Source organism: Nothobranchius furzeri, chromosome 2, assembly GCF_043380555.1.
Source record: "Nothobranchius furzeri strain GRZ-AD chromosome 2, NfurGRZ-RIMD1, whole genome shotgun sequence".
Classification (NCBI taxonomy): Eukaryota; Metazoa; Chordata; class Actinopteri; order Cyprinodontiformes; family Nothobranchiidae; genus Nothobranchius; species Nothobranchius furzeri.
The window spans coordinates 30,047,994-30,069,146 of NC_091742.1; the positions used below are offsets into that span (position 1 = coordinate 30,047,994).

A 21,153-nucleotide genomic window follows, 5' to 3' on the forward strand; every position below is an offset into this window, starting at 1 on the left:
TAAACAGTCAAATGTCAGTGAGTAATGCTGTTTCACGAGTTGCCAGGTGGGCTTGCAGCCTTAACAAGTTCACTGAGAAACCAGCCAATCAGAGGCAAGATTTCAGAATATCAGGAAATAATGAGTAAGAATCCAAACCCTACTGGTTTTGCTCTAGCTAACCACAACTTCCTGAAACAGGAGCACCAGAGCCGTGTCCCACACACAGATCGACTCACAAGGCCTTCGTTAATACTAAAGACCCACAGATGTGTTGAAATCTAGTGAACTTGGCCTTCTGATAAAAAAATGTTCGAAGAGATAAAGTACTACAACATCTCTGTAACCGTTTCACAATAAAGAGGGCCAGTACCACTCACAGATAAAATGTGACAGTCACATGATGTAGAAGCCATTCCATTCATCCGTTCTGACTCACAGTGATGCAGGGTTCTGGTTCTGGTCCTGCTGGACCTGACTGCAGCCTTTGACACTGTTGACCATCACCTGCTACTGGAGAGGCTGAGAGACTGGGTAGGCCTATCAGGATCTGCTCTGGAGTGGTTCTCCTCTTATCTCTCTGAGCGCTCCTTTTCTGTGGCCGTCTCCAAGTTGAGGTCCTCCACCACCTCTCTTACCCATGGTGTCCCACAAGGTTCTGTGCTGGGGCCTCTCTTACCCATGGTGTCCCACAAGGTTCTGTGCTGGGGCCTCTCTTACCCATGGTGTCCCACAAGGTTCTGTGCTGGGGCCTCTCTTACCCATGGTGTCCCACAAGGTTCTGTGCTGGGGCCTCTCTTACCCATGGTGTCCCACAAGGTTCTGTGCTGGGGCCTCTCTTACCCATGGTGTCCCACAACCTTCAGGAAGAGGATTTCTGACTGGACAGCTCCAAGGACTTCACTGTGAAATGGGAGAATGTTGTATTTAGTTTTTTCCACATGCACATTAAATATGTTTACTTCATTATAAATGTGTTACAGCTAAATGTGACCTCCATAACCACAACCTAACACTATTACAACGACACCCTCTCAGATCAGTGGATCGCTAAAGAAAAAGCCTTTAAAAACCATCCATGTTTCACTGCCTACAACCGTTCTGAATGCATGCAACATTTCTATAGTGCAGCCCTGGCTTTGGTTATTTGTAGACTTACATCTTTGTTCAATGAAGAGAAATAACTCCTCGGTGGCTTTGAGCAAGTATACCACCAAAGCCCCGACAGGGAAACCGCTGCCCTACACCATTAATAAAGGTTTAGAGCCCGTGTAAGGACTAATACAGTCTTGTGTCATCGTGTAACAGTGATAACACAACGTAGCTAGGTGGTTATTTCCCCTCATATCCAGGAGGTCTGCAGCTCATCATCTGGTTACATTAACAGCAGGAGCAGATGCACACACCCGCCAGCAGAGGGCAGCCTCGGACTCGGGTTGCAGCACGCAGACAAGTCCGTGCAGGAACCCTACGTAGACGTGTGTGTGTGCGTGTGCGTGTGTGTGTGAGCGGTGAGGGAAGCAGGAGTAAACCGAGCCTGGGTCCTGCTGCACAAGAGGAACACATCACCACGCTCCTGGTGCACTGATGCGGACACTCCTCATCCTCCAGCTGGGTGAGTTCGGCTCTTGCCTCCATCCTCACGACCCGTTCTTTAGATGGCTCACATAAACATACAGAACCCGAACAGAACGTGTGCTGGTTCGGTAGGGCTCGGCGGGCTTAACTCGGTACTTTGAACCACCATTAGGACCATGACATGGCTTCAGTTCAGCCAAGCGGGTGTTAGAGCCAAGAGCGCAGAGATGTGATGATGATGATGATAAAGGTAAGAAGAGTAATAACAATCCCAAGATTAATAGTATCGTTACTATTATAATAATAATAATAATAATAATAATAATAATAATAATAATAATAATAATTATTATTATTATTATAGAAATTCAAACGTGTATGTACTGGAGCGTGAGCTTTGATTATGTCACACACACACACACACACACACACACACACACACACACACACACACACACACACACACACACACACACACACACACACACACACACACACACACACACACCTCTAAATATATTTTGTATGAACTCTGTTGTCTATATTCTATTTCTGATGACAATAAAAGTAGTTTTATACTTTTTACAGTTGGTATAAATATTTGGTTTTTAGTTTTGTTACCTGGGGCTGATTCCTCATTGATTTAGTCACTTTATGTTTGTGTAATTATTAACTTAATTATTTATTAGAATATTTTGACACTTAGGCCAAAACATATGTAAAGAAAAATAATGGATTTTAATAATAACACTGCACACATTTATTGTAATGATCAATATCTAGTGATTAGATAAAGAAGTAAGATGGCATGGATATAATAATAACTCATTAGTTAGGTCATTATAACCCAGCAATGACGGTTCAAATAACATAAATGCTGGGTTGAAAAAGAATACCCATCAGGATCGACCCAAGGGTTTGGTTAACAACAGGTTAATTGGATAACCCAGAGTTCTGTATTAAAGTAACCCAGTGTTAGGTGAGACCACTCTACCCGGTGGCAAAGTACCACAAGTGCAAAGTGCCTTGTGGATCTCATGCATATACATAAGCCGGCTCGTTGAAGCATTTCAGTCGCGACCGCAGATTAAGGAAACCTTATTTCACCCAAGCAGAAGTTCAGGTACCTGTAGGTGGGGTGGAGAAATGAAAGGAAGTGCTTTTGCAAAACAAGTAAGAGAAAATCCACGGAGTAGCACAGTGTTGCTGAAGCCGTCAATGCTGTGAGTTCTTTGTGAGTTTGTTCTGCGTGAAAACGAAGCAGTACACGTGATAAAGCTGCTGGATTTCATAATGTTATCCTTCTCAGCAGCAGCGCTGCAGGTGCTCTCCATGTCCAACATGTGTGTAAGCTCCTTAAAGTCATCTTAAAGTTGCGTACATTTTCCCGTTACGTTTTCTTTCATAAATCCCAAAGTTTGCGTGGAAAGTTGCTTACGCAGTTTTCCGACCCCGTTTAGTGCGTAAGCTAGCTCGATAAATGAGGCCCCAGATCTTGTTCTTGCCATTGAGCTGAGTTCTTAGGACTTGCCTTGCTTGTTGTTTAGGACTTGCCTTGCTTGTTGTTTAGGACTTGCCTTGCTTGTTGTTTAGGACTTGCCTTGCTTGTTGTTTAGGACTTGCCTTGCTTGTTGTTTAGGACTTGCCTTGCTTGTTGTTTAGGACTTGCCTTGCTTGTTGTTTAGGACTTGCCTTGCTTGTTGTTTAGGACTTGCCTTGCTTGTTGTTTAGGACTTGCCTTGCTTGTTGTTTAGGACTTGCCTTGCTTGTTGTTTAGGACTTGCCTTGCTTGTTGTTTAGGACTTGCCTTGCTTGTTGTTTAGGACTTGCCTTGCTTGTTGTTTAGGACTTGCCTTGCTTGTTGTTTAGGACTTGCCTTGCTTGTTGTTTAGGACTTGCCTTGCTTGTTGTTTAGGACTTGCCTTGCTTGTTGTTTAGGACTTGCCTTGCTTGTTGTTTAGGACTTGCCTTGCTTGTTGTTTAGGACTTGCCTTGCTTGTTGTTTAGGACTTGCCTTGCTTGTTGTATAGGACTTGCCTTGCTTGTTGTTTAGGACTTGCCTTGCTTGTTGTTTAGGACTTGCCTTGCTTGTTGTTTAGGACTTGCCTTGCTTGTTGTTTAGGACTTGCCTTGCTTGTTGTTTAGGACTTGCCTTGCTTGTTGTTTAGGACTTGCCTTGCTTGTTGTTTAGGACTTGCCTTGCTTGTTGTTTAGGACTTGCCTTGCTTGTTGTTTAGGACTTGCCTTGCTTGTTGTTTAGGACTTGCCTTGCTTGTTGTTTAGGACTTGCCTTGCTTGTTGTTTAGGACTTGCCTTGCTTGTTGTTTAGGACTTGCCTTGCTTGTTGTTTAGGACTTGCCTTGCTTGTTGTTTAGGACTTGCCTTGCTTGTTGTTTAGGACTTGCCTTGCTTGTTGTTTAGGACTTGCCTTGCTTGTTGTTTAGGACTTGCATTACTTGTTGTTTAGGACTTGCCTTGCTTGTTGTTTAGGACTTGCCTTGCTTGTTGTTTAGGACTTGCCTTGCTTGTTGTTTAGGACTTGCCTTGCTTGTTGTTTAGGACTTGCCTTGCTTGTTGTTTAGGACTTGCCTTGCTTGTTGTTTAGGACTTGCCTTGCTTGTTGTTTAGGACTTGCCTTGCTTGTTGTTTAGGACTTGCCTTGCTTGTTGTTTAGGACTTGCCTTGCTTGTTGTTTAGGACTTGCCTTGCTTGTTGTTTAGGACTTGCATTGCTTGTTGTTTAGGACTTGCATTGCTTGTTGTTTAGGACTTGCATTGCTTGTTGTTTAGGACTTGCCTTGCTTGTTGTTTAGGACTTGCCTTGCTTGTTGTTTAGGACTTGCCTTGCTTGTTGTTTAGGACTTGCCTTGCTTGTTGTTTAGGACTTGCCTTGCTTGTTGTTTAGGACTTGCCTTGCTTGTTGTTTAGGACTTGCCTTGCTTGTTGTTTAGGACTTGCCTTGCTTGTTGTTTAGGACTTGCCTTGCTTGTTGTTTAGGACTTGCCTTGCTTGTTGTTTAGGACTTGCCTTGCTTGTTGTTTAGGACTTGCCTTGCTTGTTGTTTAGGACTTGCCTTGCTTGTTGTTTAGGACTTGCCTTGCTTGTTGTTTAGGACTTGCCTTGCTTGTTGTTTAGGACTTGCCTTGCTTGTTGTTTAGGACTTGCCTTGCTTGTTGTTTAGGACTTGCCTTGCTTGTTGTTTAGGACTTGCCTTGCTTGTTGTTTAGGACTTGCCTTGCTTGTTGTTTAGGACTTGCCTTGCTTGTTGTTTAGGACTTGCCTTACTTGTTGTTTAGGACTTGCCTTACTTGTTGTTTAGGACTTAACTTACTTGTTGTTTAGGACTTGCCTTGCTTGTTGTTTAGGACTTGCCTTGCTTGTTTAGGACTTGCCTTGCTTGTTGTTTAGGACTTGCCTTGCTTGTTGTTTAGGAGTTGCCTTGCTTGTTGTTTAGGAGTTGCCTTGCTTGTTGTTTAGGAGTTGCCTTGCTTGTTGTTTAGGACTTGCCTTGCTTGTTGTTTAGGACTTGCCTTGCTTGTTGTTTAGGACTTGCCTTGCTTGTTGTTTAGGACTTGCCTTGCTTTTTGTTTAGGACTTGCCTTGCTTGTTGTTTAGGACTTGCCTTACTTGTTGTTTAGGACTTGCCTTGCTTGTTGTTTAGGAGTTGCCTTGCTTGTTGTTTAGGACTTGCCTTACTTGTTGTTTAGGACTTGCTTTGCTTGTTGTTTAGGACTTGCCTTGCTTGTTGTTTAGGACTTGCCTTGCTTGTTGTTTAGGACTTGCCTTGCTTGTTGTTTAGGACTTGCCTTGCTTGTTGTTTAGGACTTGCCTTACTTGTTGTTTAGGACTTGCCTTGCTTGTTGTTTAGGACTTGCCTTACTTGTTGTTTAGGACTTGCCTTACTTGTTGTTTAGGACTTGCCTTGCTTGTTGTTTAGGACTTGCCTTACTTGTTGTTTAGGACTTGCCTTACTTGTTGTTTAGGACTTGCCTTACTTGTTGTTTAGGACTTGCCTTACACTCCCGTAGGTATTTGGCTGTGGCTCCTTGCAGCTTCATCAAGGTTGCCATTTGCTTGTGGGATACCAAGGTACTTGTAGCTGTCCCCAATGTCTGCTATTGTTCCTTCTGGGAGTGATACCCCTTCTGTGAGGACTACCGCAGGTAGTGTTGGATTTCAGAGGAACGAGGAGGGAGGACAGAACGACGTCTCGTGCAGGATCTCTGGGAGGAAAAACACAGGAATAAGTCACGAGGCTAACGCAGGTACAAGTCAGGAAGGCCTGTGGTTACCATGAGAGTAGTGGAACAATCTGGTGCTGTCCAGGTGGAGTCCCGCTCCTGTTATGCTCCTTTGATGATGCACCTGATGAAAAACAGCTGTGGGAGCTGCCTGCCACACCCTGCAGAGGGGAAAAAGGATAAACAAGGAATACTTCCAAAACACCAGCAGGGAAGGGGAACCCGACAAGTACAAACTAATAAAACCTGGAATTCAGAGAAATGGAATCATGATGGAAATCTGGAAGAAATCAAACACAAATAACTGGGCCGGCTTAAAAAGTAAAATGTTAACATCGAATGACGTCACAACAATCATGGATGTTGTCTCGGACTGGTGCCATCTTAAAACAGGGTTAGGGTTAGGGTTAGATGATCTCATCACCAGTAAACATAGAAATCAGCATTTTTCATTCTTCACTTTAACTGTTTGTGTCTGCTTGTCTTGACAGCTGATTTGGAACAAGGTCCTGAAGTACTGATGTTTGAAGAAAAGGAAAAGATCAAAACCGCCTAGTGTTGTGAGGTCAGCCCTCTCTGTTCTCCGCTCCATCAGGACCCATCTCAGCATTTCTGGAAACTCTTGCTCCGTTGCTGGGGTGGAGTGGAGCACATTTTTTTAAATCCTTATCCTTGCTTGGAGGGAACACAGTTCCTGTTGGCCCAAAGGGTCTGGGGAAAAGACACAGCCCCTGGAGCAGCAGCGTTTAAGAAACTTGGACTAGAAGACTGCAGCGGTGGGGAAGGTGATGGGGAACAAAAACACCAGCCTGCCCAGAGGTCCTGATGCTGTCCCAACACTAAAGGAGCAGGCGGTATCTGATGATGTCACCGGTAAATGACTTTATGTTTGTTTGATAGACAACATCTTTCTGATGTGCAGCAGCTTTGGGAAATAGTTGTTGCAGTATTGCAGCGGCTTTCGCATGGGCTCCATACTCAAGTGATGAAGCCTTCATGCAGCCACACACCATCTCTTGGAAACATGCTGCACCTACATGCTTCACATTGGACCTCAGTGGCGCTGAGCCATCGAACATTTTAATAAAAGACTTTTTTGTCTGAGTATAAAGAGCTGAGCATCGTCTGACGTCCCTCGTAGACATGCTTTCCAGGCTACTGCACCTGCTTACGCAGGAAGTAAAGTTTAGTTGTTGAGTGCCTTTGTGAAGCATCTGATCACTGAGTAGCCTGCAGGAGGAATGCGCGACATGGCCTGAAATCTATCTACTGATAAACTTAGGTAACGATATATGTTGCAATGGGTTCTTTTCTTCTGTTGATGTAAAAATGAACAATCTCAAACCAGAAGAAATGTAGAACAAATAATTCTAAAAAGATAAAAAATACATTTAGTTTTCAAAGCGTATGTAAATAAATACAAAAAATCTCAAATAGTTTTTATGTTATGGTTCTATTTCGTCTAGTCTTAGCCCTTAAGCTAGCTGCTATTGGAAGGGTGATCTCAGCATCAGCCAATAATGAAGAGCTTAAATGTACGCCCACCAGAGGTGGGCATCCCCGTGGGTATATAAGTGGAGCGACTCCACTGTTCACCTCCGATATCTCTTCAAGCCAAGCTTAAGAGCTTTCATTAAAGAGCAATTATCCAAGAGCGATTATCCTCACCGACCATGTCCAGTGACCTCAGGACCTGCCCGGCCTGCCAGATGGGCTGCATCTCCAGCGGCAACCTGCACGCCAAATGTGGGGTCTGTCTCGGGGCTCATCACGCTGGCCTGGCCTTGACCCCCCAGGCTTCGCACCCGTTTTGTGCCGCTCTGGCCATGGCTGAAAAGATCCGCCAGGTTGAGTACTTCAACCCCGCCACCGACAAGGAATTTCCGGTGGCTGACATGCACTCGCTGGACAAGGCCTTGAAGGTTCCTCAACGTCGGCCAGGAGCCGGCTGGCTCCAACCGAGTGGACGATGACATCGACCTTGAGGAGTACGACGAGGCTGGCTGCCATAGCCCTTCTTCCCTCCTGAACAACATGGAGGTCGACGACCCTAACCCTAACCCTCAGCAGATTCCTCTCCTCCAGTACCTTCTCGCTCCTCCATGCCAGCAGTTAGATCACCGGTGCTGCAGGAAATAACATCGCCCTTCTTGCCTTTGGCGTCTCCAAAATGGTAGAAGAGCTCGACGCTCCTGACAAGTCGAAAACCATCATTACCAAAACTGCTGGTGCCATTCTCAATCTGTGCGCTGCTGAACGCGGTGAACCAGCGGTACCTCTTTACCCGGCCAGCTCCACCAACACGTCATATTTCAACCCATCTTTGACCAAGCAGTGTTAGGTTAAACACACAGCATTTCCTCCCATTCAACTAGCGAAATAAAGTACAGAAACATAATTTTACTGGATTAGCAGAAACTTCTTGGATGATCTGTTGGTGCAGTCAAAACCACAACTTGCCCTCTTTGTCCAAATAATTCCATGTTGAACATTCAACCACGAACACACGGAGGACTCAGCTACAGCTCACTGAGTCAAAATGACCAAACATCGGTTAACGTGAGTCCCAGGCTGAGGCCTTCCCCGCTAGCCGCTAGCGCTAGCTCTGACGCTTGTGCTACCTGTCAATCAAATCTAATTATTCATATTTTCAAGTATTAAATTAAGCCTAAATGAAAGAGTTACAAAAACATTCACCCCCTCAGAGCTGAATGTAAACTAGATCCATTAAACCTAAAATGGTTTTTTGAACCAGGATGTAAACATGTTTATTTCTGCTGTGAAATTAGCATCTTTAACATGGGAGTCAATGAGGATTAGCTCACTTCTGCTGCCAGACCCTAGTGGACGAGGGTGGAACTGCAGGTCTGTGCAAGTCTGGTTCCCCCTGAAGATCACTGGCTGTCTCTGGGAGAAAACCCTTCCCATAATAGTTTTAGTCTTAATAGACTCACTCAAATATTTGTTTTGACACAATAACTCCACACTGAGGTGAATTACAGGAAAACGTTCTTAGCGGTAGCATGAGCTATATTTAGCCTGTTTGTGTTTGTAGGTCTTGTCTCTACACGCCATCCTCTGAGCCTCAGCCCAGAGCTGCTGGCCTCCCTGCAGCACCTCAGAGAAAACCACGATGACTATTGCCTGCTGCCACAGTCTCTGCACCAGGTGTGTGTGTGTGTGTGTGTGTGTGTGTGCGCCCATGGTGCTTGACTTGTTGAGAAAAACCCAGAGGAATATATTCTTCAGGGTTTTTGTGAGTTGTGTTGGACTGAAATAACTAAAGAACCTGATAAAAACCAGATCAGTTTATTATGTCCAGATGCATCAAATCTGTGGATTTTATTGATGTGTTTTCTTTTTTCTGCCTGTGGGAACTCACACGTCTCACATTTACTGGAGTTAACGTGTATAATCCTCTTCCAGTGTTTTCTAGTCTCGGTCGGTTGGAGAAGACAGTTATTGTGTTATAGTTTTCTCCTGATTTACGATGAAGAACAAGTCTCCAGAAACAAGAACATAAAAGGACTCGGAGTGGCTGTGATGGAGGCTTTAGGAGATATTGGTGTACTGGCTACTGAGTGAAGTTAGAAGCGACTGGATGGGAACAAAAGCTCACAAAAACACGTAAATCCTTTCCATAATCAGGTTCGTGTGACTCCATGTCCGACAGTCAGCTCCTGATCCTGCTAGGATGCCGACGTGATCTTCAGCTTTAAATTATTTGAGGAATTTCAGGCAAAAGCCTAGAGTTGAAAACGTCTGAGTAAAGTGGAGAAGCATCACTCGTAGTGTGGCTTGTTCCATGGAGAAATTCTCTTTCATCGTGTGTTTTCTGCATCTTCATAAGGGTTTGAATAATGTAGGTTGTGTTTTTAATGATAACTTTTGCTTTTTCCCAGACTGCAGAGGTGTTTTCACTGAAAGGCGACTGTATCCTTTAAACAGCACAGAAATCTTGTAACATGCTTTGACTTTTGAGTCTCTTCAGTGTTTTCATTATTCCAGCTGAGTCAAAGAAACACGCATGAGGGCAAAACGGTATGGTTGTGAAATCAGCCGTGGAATTAGATGCTTCCATCACATTTGGCTGGAGGAGGATTCATTTGTTACAGGGCAGCTTTGGGGATTTGATGGCTGCTTCTTCATATGAAAAATAGACCAGTTCTTGCTGACTTTTGTCTCTCTGGGCACTTTCTGTCAGCTCATCCCCCTGCAGACATGGGGTGGGTACTTCACCTAGGTTAAAGCCCTGAGGGTCTGGAGTTGTGGTGGTTTCCTCTGGAGCTGTTTGCTCTGTTGTCCTGGTAGCACGTTCGTGTTTAAACGTGGAAGGAGGAAGGCAACAGAGAGAATCTGTTATCTAACGGCAGAGCTGAAGAAATCATCAGTATTAAGCTACAGAACATCACCAGACCTTTTAGCACAACCATTTATTTACAAGGCTGTGAAAAAGTTGATGTCCGTCTGGATAAATCATGACATAACCGAGTTAAACACGGTGGTGGAGGTTTAATGGTCTGGGGCGGCTGAGCTGCTTCAGGAACTGGTCCAATGGAGGACGTTCATTAGGCCTCGTGTATTTATTCTAATAGGCACTGAGTAGTAGCAGAATAGATACCTAAGGGTTAGGGCTTCTCGCTGCTTCATGATGACAATCTGCTGACGCGGCTTACACAGGTGCACAACACATTAAACAGACATTAAAAACAGATTGTCAGTCCTTCTCAGACCCGGTCTGGTCAGGTGAAACAACTGTGGGAAGGAGCAAGGACCTTTGCAGGAATTTCAGCATCAGAATTTAAAAGCGACACCGGTCTATAAGAAATGCAGCATGTGTTATTTTTTTTAAATCTTTTTTCAAAAGCAGTGAAATAACAGTTTGATGCATAATTGGTGGAAGTGACCGAACAGTCAAGGACTCATTAAATACTGACGACAGTACTGGTGAGAGTAGTCCAGAAATTTTTAGCCACAGAACCATCCAGTCCCTGGGGATTCACTACTTAGACCTATTATCGCACGATCTCGGACATTAAGGTTTATTTTTCTAGACCCTCAACCAGATCCGCACTTGCAGAGGGGACAAAACCTTCAAATCATCCCCAGTGAAGCAGATTTAGACATCTGATCGTCATTTATTCCTGTGATGATCTGAGTGGCCGATTCTTGTCTCAGCAGATGTCCAAGCAGTCATCACACGCGTGATTCACAACTTCATGTTCGGCCATTCGATTCTCAGTTGTCCTCCTAGGACCCTGTGTCCACGTACGTGTCCACATACGTGGACACATACTGTGTTTTCCAGCACCGGTAGTTTAGTAACGGCTGTGGGGGAATTTCACCTTGTTTTCCAGCACCGGTAGTTTAGTAACGGCTGTGGGGGAATTCCGCCGTGTTTTCCAGCACCGGTAGTTTAGTAACGGCTGTGGGGGGAATTCCGCCGTGTTTTCCAGCACCGGTAGTTTAGTAACGGCTGTGGGGGGAATTCCGCCGTGTTTTCCAGCACCGGTAGTTTAGTAACGGCTGTGGGGGAATTCCGCCGTGTTTTCCAGCACCGGTAGTTTAGTAACGGCTGTGGGGGAATTCCGCCGTGTTTTCCAGCACCGGTAGTTTAGTAACGGCTGTGGGGGAATTCCGCCGTGTTTTCCAGCACCGGTAGTTTAGTAACGGCTGTGGGGGAATTCCGCCGTGTTTTCCAGCACCGGTAGTTTAGTAACGGCTGTGGGGGAATTCCGCCGTGTTTTCCAGCACCGGTAGTTTAGTAACGGCTGTGGGGGAATTTCGCCGTGTTTTCCAGCACCGGTAGTTTAGTAACGGCTGTGGGGGAATTCTGCCGTGTTTTCCAGCACCGGTAGTTTAGTAACGGCTGTGGGGGGATTCCGCCGTGTTTTCCAGCACCGGTAGTTTAGTAACGGCTGTGGGGGAATTCCGCCGTGTTTTCCAGCACCGGTAGTTTAGTAACGGCTGTGGGGGAATTCCGCCGTGTTTTCCAGCACCGGTAGTTTAGTAACGGCTGTGGGGGGATTCCGCCGTGTTTTCCAGCACCGGTAGTTTAGTAACGGCTGTGGGGGGATTCCGCCGTGTTTTCCAGCACCGGTAGTTTAGTAACGGCTGTGGGGGAATTCCGCCGTGTTTTCCAGCACCGGTAGTTTAGTAACGGCTGTGGGGGGATTCCGCCGTGTTTTCCAGCACCGGTAGTTTAGTAACGGCTGTGGGGGAATTCCGCCGTGTTTTCCAGCACCGGTAGTTTAGTAACGGCTGTGGGGGAATTTCGCCTTGTTTTCCAGCACCGGTAGTTTAGTAACGGCTGTGGGGGAATTCCGCCGTGTTTTCCAGCACCGGTAGTTTAGTAACGGCTGTGGGGGGAATTCCGCCGTGTTTTCCAGCACCGGTAGTTTAGTAACGGCTGTGGGGGAATTCCGCCGTGTTTTCCAGCACCGGTAGTTTAGTAACGGCTGTGGGGGAATTCCGCCGTGTTTTCCAGCACCGGTAGTTTAGTAACGGCTGTGGGGGAATTCCGCCGTGTTTTCCAGCACCGGTAGTTTAGTAACGGCTGTGGGGGAATTCCGCCGTGTTTTCCAGCACCGGTAGTTTAGTAACGGCTGTGGGGGAATTCCGCCGTGTTTTCCAGCACCGGTAGTTTAGTAACGGCTGTGGGGGAATTCCGCCGTGTTTTCCAGCACCGGTAGTTTAGTAACGGCTGTGGGGGAATTCCGCCGTGTTTTCCAGCACCGGTAGTTTAGTAACGGCTGTGGGGGAATTCCGCCGTGTTTTCCAGCACCGGTAGTTTAGTAACGGCTGTGGGGGAATTCCGCCGTGTTTTCCAGCACCGGTAGTTTAGTAACGGCTGTGGGGGAATTCCGCCGTGTTTTCCAGCACCGGTAGTTTAGTAACGGCTGTGGGGGAATTCCGCCGTGTTTTCCAGCACCGGTAGTTTAGTAACGGCTGTGGGGGAATTCCGCCGTGTTTTCCAGCACCGGTAGTTTAGTAACGGCTGTGGGGGGATTCCGCCGTGTTTTCCAGCACCGGTAGTTTAGTAACGGCTGTGGGGGGATTCTGCCGTGTTTTCCAGCACCGGTAGTTTAGTAACGGCTGTGGGGGGATTCTGCCGTGTTTTCCAGCACCGGTAGTTTAGTAACGGCTGTGGGGGGATTCTGCCGTGTTTTCCAGCACCGGTAGTTTAGTAACGGCTGTGGGGGAATTCCGCCGTGTTTTCCAGCACCGGTAGTTTAGTAACGGCTGTGGGGGGATTCCGCCGTGTTTTCCAGCACCGGTAGTTTAGTAACGGCTGTGGGGGGATTCCGCCGTGTTTTCCAGCACTGGTAGTTTAGTAACGGCTGTGGGGGAATTCTGCCGTGTTTTCCAGCACCGGTAGTTTAGTAACGGCTGTGGGGGGATTCCGCCGTGTTTTCCAGCACCGGTAGTTTAGTAACGGCTGTGGGGGGATTCTGCCGTGTTTTCCAGCACCGGTAGTTTAGTAACGGCTGTGGGGGAATTCTGCCGTGTTTTCCAGTGTGTGGCGTTCAGTAAAGCGATGTGGTGGCGTATGAGCGCATGTTTCATCAATCAGGTTTTGACCGTTCTTACAAACATTCTAAATTTCGTTGATAGGAAGGAATTTAGGGATTTTTCTACGAACGTTTGATACATGCGGCCGCAGACCTTAACCACGCTGAGGGTCTTTGGGATGAGCTGGAGGAGGCTTTGTGCAGCGGTCAGACTCTGCCAACGTCAAAGCAAGATCTTTGTGACAACAATTCTGGATGAAGTTAATCTTGTGACATTGCAGAAGCGTATCGAAACAACGCCACAGCGAACGTGTGCCGTAATCAAAGCTAAAGATGGTCCTATGAAATATTAATGTGTGTGACCTCTTCTTTTGGTAGCTGCTTGTTTTTGGCCAGGGAGTTTAAGTCTGCTGGAGAAAACTGGCAGACTACAGTCAACTCACTGTGAATATAAACAATCATTTCTATGTTTGTTTTAAGGAAAGACAAGCGCGTTCTTATTAATTATAGGCCTAGCTGGGCTAGCCACCATGCAGGCTACTGTCCATGGATAGTAAATAAATTCAGCACATTACTGAAAATACACAAAGCTGGTCTTCAGTCATCATCAGAGATGATTGACTCTGTTGAGGCGTGCGTCTCTTGCTTTGTGATCTGAAGATTTATGTCTATAATTAAGTATTTTTCCATATAATTCTAGTTTGAAATCTTGTTTCGGCACTAACCGCTCTCGTTGTAAACATTCAGGAAACTAACAGCTTGTCTGAGTCAGCAACTTAAGCTGAAGAGGGTGGGGCTTGGTGGGGACTGGGACACTTTCCTTTGGCTTGGCAGTGTATTATATTGTGGCACGCCAGCATGTGTGGCAGGTGGAAACATGTTTACTGGGCTGCATGGTGGTGCAGTGGTTACCACTGTTGACTCGCAGCACGAAGGTTGCAGGTTCGAAACTTGGCTGCGGCCTTTCTGCGTGGAGTTGCGTGTTCTCCCCATGCATGCGTGGGTTTCCTCCGGTTCTCCGGTTTCCCCCACAGATCACAACATGCCCTACAGGTTATAGATTGTAAGTCGCTTTGGATAAAAGCGTCTGCTAAATAAGTAAACATAAACATAAACATGTAAAGAGAAATAGCAGTGAGCACGCCAGCTCCCTCGTGTGTCCGGCGCAGCACTTTTATGCTGAAGGCAGCACTCATCCTTGCCTCCTTAGTAATTGTGTTCATTTGGAGGTTTCTATGGGTCAAGTGTGCTGAGATGAGTGGAAGGAATTATTTAGGAGAGAAATGAAGTCGTTTAACAGTTTCAGTCATTCAGGGACTCGCTGGATGTGATGATCAGTTTCTGACGAATGACTGAGTCCAGTTTTAGGGTAGGAAGAGTGATGCAAATTCCCCAGTGAGCTGTGATGCACAACAAGCTCTTCCAGAGAGAGATATTCATTTTAAGGCAGATCCAGTCTTTCAGAGGCAAAGTGGGTCCTACAATAACAGTTTATCTACTGGGGACACAGAAAGCAGAGACGAGCATCTCTCACCAGTAAAAGTTCGATCCAGAGCAGTCAGGCACAGATGGAGAAAGAGAGGGAGTCAGGAGTCAGGAGAAGGTCTAGAAGACGATACTAGTGTGGTTTCTTTAACTGGTGATGCTCTCAGACCAGTGGGCCATCCACTTCTTGCAGCTGGAGAAGATGTACCATGAACGGCTGCTCTCCAATCTCGCTTCCCTGCAGGAGGACTGGGGTACTGCATGCATTTAAAAATCTCTATTTGTGTAACAAAGTCACGTGTAACAAATGAAATGAATTGAATTTTTGTCTCCAGAACGCCAGCTAAGAGAGAATGACTCACACCTGACTTCTGATACAGAGGGTATCAGTCAGAAACACATGGAAACACTGGCTCACATCTGCAGAACTCACCACAGGTAAACACCAACTGGTATCTAGGTCTGCCAGTTTACATCCTTGTAGTGGACCTCCAGGTGACAGAGTGTCCTTCCTGGGTTGAGTCATATTAAAGTCATGATGACTGGACAAGCCCAGGAAGGCTGGAACCGCTCACTAGCCTTGGCTTCACTAGTAACACTTGTTTTTATGTGCCTGACTTTAGAGACAGCTTCTTCTTCTGCTTTATACTGGCAGCCTGTTGATGAGTCAGGTCACTACTGCCACCTAGTGACTGGAGGCTTGTTTAGCATCTATTCACCAAAAGAAAATAAGAATAATGAGTCCACCTCCCCTATCACCCCCCCCCCCCCCTCTCTCTCTCTCTCCTCAGACCAGCCGTGAGAGTGACCCAGGTAGGACATGTAGCCGTTTGTTGGTGATCTTTAATAACTTTTAGTTTGGAGTCAGTTTTCTTTGTTTAACTCAACAGGAAGCGCAGGCGAACCGTCACATCCTGCAGTCTAGTCACAAAGAAGGTAAAAACTCACTGGTTGAAAAATTTGGACCAAAGTTACAAAAAGTTCATTTTGTCTTTGTTTTAAATCAAATGACTAAATGTTCTTTTGCTGATTTAAAGATGTTTATCTCACACCTGTGTGCAGTTCCCACTGAAGGCTTCAGTCTTCCTCAGAGCGTCATCCGACTTTTGCCGTTGTGTCATTTATCAGAGTGGGATGAGGCTCTGAGGAAGACTGAAGCCTTCGGTCGAAACTGAAAAAAGAAAACAGGACAACGACACAGAAAAGTCATGGATGTGTAACCTTTCAGAAGCAGAAGAAAGCAAATTAACAAAAGGTTTAAACTTTGCAGTAACACCAGCAACATACCTAATGATGGATTTATTGTAGCAACAGAACTAGCATGTCAACAGGTCACAGATGAGGGAAAGAAAGCAGAACTGAGACGTAATGTAGTTGGGATATTAAACAACAGCAAAACTCAACACGGTAACGTTCCAACAGCCACGACAGCCCTATCCAAAAATGAACACACCATCATTCTACCAGCAGACAAAGGAAGAAGGACAGTGGCGACGGAAAAAGAAAAATACAAACAACACATTTAGTTGAGGACGGTTAGGGTTAGGTTCTACTTTTTAACATGATTTTTACAACTTTGCAAAATTTTCCCCATTTTTTAAAAACTTGTCCTACTTTTATTGTTCTTTTTAAATAAATATGAATAGATCTACTTTTAAGTGTTTGAACTTTTTTCATTGATACGTTTTTACTTTCTCTTACTTTTAATTAGTTCTTTATTTTCATTTCTCTTTTTCTTTGATGTTTTTAAACGTGTTTAACTCTAAATAAACCCTTTTAGCCTTTTGCTTTTACTTTTTAGGAAAGTTCCCGGTGTAGGCCAGTCAGGCTTTGTGGTCTGTAGGTTTGCCCAAGGACGCAGATGCTCAGTGACACCTGCTCTCTTCTGCATTTGCATCATTTACCTTGTGATGGTTGAGAGTAGACGTCACCACCCTCAGCCGTTCACCAACCTTTTCCTGTGCGCTAAATCTGCAGTAAATGTTCCTCTTTGTTTTCTTCACGTCAGCCAACGGGCCCGAGGCGTGTGAACGGGAGGAAGATCAGAGCACCATCTCCGACTCAGAGCTGTGTTCACCGCTGATGAGCCGAGAGGAGGAGCAGGATGGAGGAGAAAAGGCATTTGAAGAAGGACTAGAAGTGGAGGAAGAGGAGCAGGAGACTCCAGAGGAGGAGGTGGTGAAGGTGGAGTGGCCAACAGGAGTACCTCAAGCCTCTGACAAAGACCTAGCCAAACTTTCCCACACAGAGAGGGTGAGGAATGCTGACGGAGATAGCGACAGAAAAAAACCACTCAGATTCTGTTGCGTTCATTTTAAAACTTCCCGTATCCTCTTTTTCATCTCCGTTTCCTGATTCTTTTGTCTTTCCCTGCCATTCACCGCTCCGCATTAATGCACTTCCTTCCTCTTCCTAGTCTCTGCTCCACTTAGTTCCTACAGAAAATCCTGACTTGTCCTTCATCCTGGCCAGCCCTTTTCGTTGCCTTTAAAATCCCATAAAGTGGTCTCTGTGTGAGGTCATCATGGTTCTGCTCCCGTGTTCCCCCCTCCCTGCTGCATGTGCAGGATCTACCTCCTCCCTGCTGCATGTGCGGGATCTACCTCCTCCCTGCTGCATGTGCGGGATCTACCTCCTCCCTGCTGCATGTGCGGGATCTACCTCCTCCCTGCTGCATGTGCAGGATCTACCTCCTCCCTGCTGCATGTGCGGGATCTACCTCCTCCCTGCTGCATGTGCGGGATCTACCTCCTCCCTGCTACATGTGCGGGATCTACCTCCTCCCTGCTGCATGTGCGGGATCTACCTCCTCCCTGCTACATGTGCGGGATCTACCTCCTCCCTGCTGCATGTGCGGGATCTACCTCCTCCCTGCTACATGTGCAGGATCTACCTCCTCCCTGCTGCATGTGCGGGATCTACCTCCTCCCTGCTGCATGTGCAGGATCTACCTCCTCCCTGCTGCATGTGCGGGATCTACCTCCTCCCTGCTACATGTGCAGGATCTACCTCCTTCCTGCTGCATGTGCAGGATCTACCTCCTCCCTGCTACATGTGCAGGATCTACCTCCTCCCTGCTGCATGTGCAGGATCTACCTCCTCCCTGCTACATGTGCAGGATCTACCTCCTCCCTGCTACATGTGCAGGATCTACCTCCTCCCTGCTACATGTGCAGGATCTACCTCCTCCCTGCTGCATGTGCAGGATCTACCTCCTCCCTGCTGCATGTGCAGGATCTACCTCCTCCCTGCTGCATGTGCAGCAGGTACCCCCTCCCTGCTACATGTGCAGGATCTACCTCCTCCCTGCTACATGTGCAGGATCTACCTCCTCCCTGCTACATGTGCAGGATCTACCTCCTTCCTGCTACATGTGCAGGATCTACCTCCTCCCTGCTACATGTGCAGGATCTACCTCCTCCCTGCTACATGTGCAGGATCTACCTCCTTCCTGCTACATGTGCAGGATCTACCTCCTCCCTGCTGCATGTGCAGGATCTACCTCCTCCCTGCTGCATGTGCAGGATCTACCTCCTCCCTGCTGCATGTGCAGGATCTACCTCCTTCCTGCTACATGTGCAGGATCTACCTCCTCCCTGCTACATGTGCAGGATCTACCTCCTTCCTGCTACATGTGCAGGATCTACCTCCTCCCTGCTACATGTGCAGGATCTACCTCCTCCCTGCTACATGTGCAGGATCTACCTCCTCCCTGCTACATGTGCAGGATCTACCTCCTCCCTGCTGCATGTGCAGGATCTAGTTCCTCCCTGCTGCATGTGCGGGATCTACCTCCTCCCTGCTACATGTGCAGGATCTACCTCCTTCCTGCTACATGTGCAGGATCTACCTCCTCCCTGCTACATGTGCAGGATCTACCTCCTCCCTGCTACATGTGCAGGATCTACCTCCTCCCTGCTACATGTGCAGGATCTACCTCCTCCCTGCTGCATGTGCAGGATCTACCTCCTCCCTGCTGCATGTGCAGGATCTACCTCCTCCCTGCTACATGTGCAGGATCTACCTCCTCCCTGCTACATGTGCAGGATCTACCTCCTCCCTGCTGCATGTGCAGGATCTACCTCCTCCCTGCTACATGTGCAGGATCTACCTCCTCCCTGCTACATGTGCAGGATCTACCTCCTCCCTGCTACATGTGCAGGATCTACCTCCTCCCTGCTACATGTGCAGGATCTACCTCCTCCCTGCTACATGTGCAGGATCTACCTCCTCCCTGCTGCATGTGCAGGATCTACCTCCTCCCTGCTACATGTGCAGGATCTACCTCCTCCCTGCTACATGTGCAGGATCTACCTCCTCCCTGCTACATGTGCAGGATCTACCTCCTTCCTGCTGCATGTGCAGGATCTACCTCCTCCCTGCTACATGTGCAGGATCTACCTCCTCCCTGCTGCATGTGCAGGATCTACCTCCTCCCTGCTGCATGTGCAGGATCTACCTCCTCCCTGCTGCATGTGCAGGATCTACCTCCTCCCTGCTGCATGTGCAGGATCTACCTCCTCCCTGCTACATGTGCAGGATCTACCTCCTCCCTGCTACATGTGCAGGATCTACCTCCTCCCTGCTACATGTGCAGGATCTACCTCCTCCCTGCTACATGTGCAGGATCTACCTCCTCCCTGCTACATGTGCAGGATCTACCTCCTCCCTGCTACATGTGCAGGATCTACCTCCTCCCTGCTACATGTGCAGGATCTACCTCCTTCCTGCTGCATGTGCAGGATCTACCTCCTCCCTGCTACATGTGCAGGATCTACCTCCTCCCTGCTGCATGTGCAGGATCTAGTTCCTCCCTGCTACATGTGCAGGATCTACCTCCTCCCTGCTACATGTGCAGGATCTACCTCCTTCCTGCTGCATGTGCAGGATCTACCTCCTCCCTGCTACATGTGCAGGATCTACCTCCTCCCTGCTGCATGTGCAGGATCTAGTTCCTCCCTGCTGCATGTGCAGGATCTACCTCCTCCCTGCTGCATGTGCAGGATCTACCTCCTCCCTGCTGCATGTGCAGGATCTACCTCCTCCCTGCTACATGTGCAGGATCTACCTCCTCCCTGCTACATGTGCAGGATCTACCTCCTCCCTGCTACATGTGCAGGATCTACCTCCTCCCTGCTACATGTGCAGGATCTACCTCCTCCCTGCTACATGTGCAGGATCTACCTCCTCCCTGCTACATGTGCAGGATCTACCTCCTCCCTGCTACATGTGCAGGATCTACCTCCTTCCTGCTGCATGTGCAGGATCTACCTCCTCCCTGCTACATGTGCAGGATCTACCTCCTCCCTGCTGCATGTGCAGGATCTAGTTCCTCCCTGCTGCATGTGCGGGATCTACCTCCTCCCTGCTACATGTGCAGGATCTACCTCCTTCCTGCTACATGTGCAGGATCTACCTCCTCCCTGCTACATGTGCAGGATCTACCTCCTCCCTGCTACATGTGCAGGATCTACCTCCTCCCTGCTACATGTGCAGGATCTACCTCCTCCCTGCTACATGTGCAGGATCTACCTCCTCCCCGCTACATGTGCAGGATCTATGAGCCACATCCAACACATGAAGTTAGACACTGAGCTGGGAGGGAGGAATCAGAACCATTCCTAACAAGTGATGCGGTCGAGGGCGCCGCCACAATGGAGCTAGGAGCAGGACTGTTCTGTCATTCAGCCTTTTAGCCAAATGACCCCCTTTTTCTTTTGTGTTCAAGTTATTAAAACACACAAAAATAACACAGTTTAAGCCATAAAATGATATTTTAACACCAATAAGATGATTTCCGTAACTGAAAACTTGGTGTACGAGGTTTTGTCTTCCTTCCCCTTTCTTAGTGAAACAGCTTTCTGTACATCTGCTGCTCCACACAGTGTTGGGCTTGTAAAGCAAACTGTCTGTAGCATACTTTATCATGGAAACTTGTGAAGAAGACGATGAAGGAGGAGGAGAAGAATATGATGAAGGAGGAGGAGAAGATGAAGACGATGATGGAGGAGGAGAAGATGAAGATGATGAAGGAGGAGGAGAAGATGAAGATGATGAAGGAGGAGGAGAAGATGAAGACGATGATGGAGGAGGAGAAGATGAAGATGATGAAGGAGGAGGAGAAGATGAAGACGATGATGGAGGAGGAGAAGATGAAGATGATGAAGGAGGAGGAGAAGATGAAGATGATGAAGGAGGAGGAGATGAAGATGATGAAGGAGGAGGAGATGAAGATGATGAAGGAGGAGGAGATGAAGATGATGAAGGAGGAGGAGATGAAGATGATGAAGGAGGAGAAGATGAAGATGAAGGAGGAGGAGATGAAGATGATGAAGGAGGAGGAGATGAAGATGATGAAGG

General features: G+C 47.2%; 1 protein-coding gene across 1 annotated transcript; it reads left to right on the forward strand.

The window, feature by feature from the left end:
- Window positions 1-1,057: 1,057 nt before the first annotated feature.
- Window positions 1,058-20,901, forward strand: cnstb (consortin, connexin sorting protein b). Its single transcript, XM_070548885.1, has 10 exons — window positions 1,058-1,594; window positions 6,289-6,670; window positions 8,853-8,965; window positions 9,700-9,730; window positions 14,961-15,047; window positions 15,129-15,231; window positions 15,585-15,606; window positions 15,684-15,729; window positions 16,802-17,046; window positions 20,643-20,901. The coding sequence occupies exons 2-10, from the start codon at window positions 6,586-6,588 to the stop codon at window positions 20,643-20,645; spliced, it is 735 nt and encodes a 244-aa protein (XP_070404986.1). The 5' UTR covers window positions 1,058-1,594; window positions 6,289-6,585; the 3' UTR covers window positions 20,646-20,901.
- Window positions 20,902-21,153: the final 252 nt, after the last annotated feature.

Coding starts and splice junctions, on each gene's coding strand:
- cnstb (XM_070548885.1), top strand. CDS start 6,586: ATGGGGAACAAAAACACCAGCCTGCCCAGAGGTCCTGATGCTGTCCCA. Junction 6,671..8,852: donor GGTATCTGATGATGTCACCG/GTAAATGACTTT, acceptor TTGTGTTTGTAG/GTCTTGTCTCTACACGCCAT. Junction 9,731..14,960: donor GTTTTCACTGAAAGGCGACT/GTATCCTTTAAA, acceptor TGATGCTCTCAG/ACCAGTGGGCCATCCACTTC.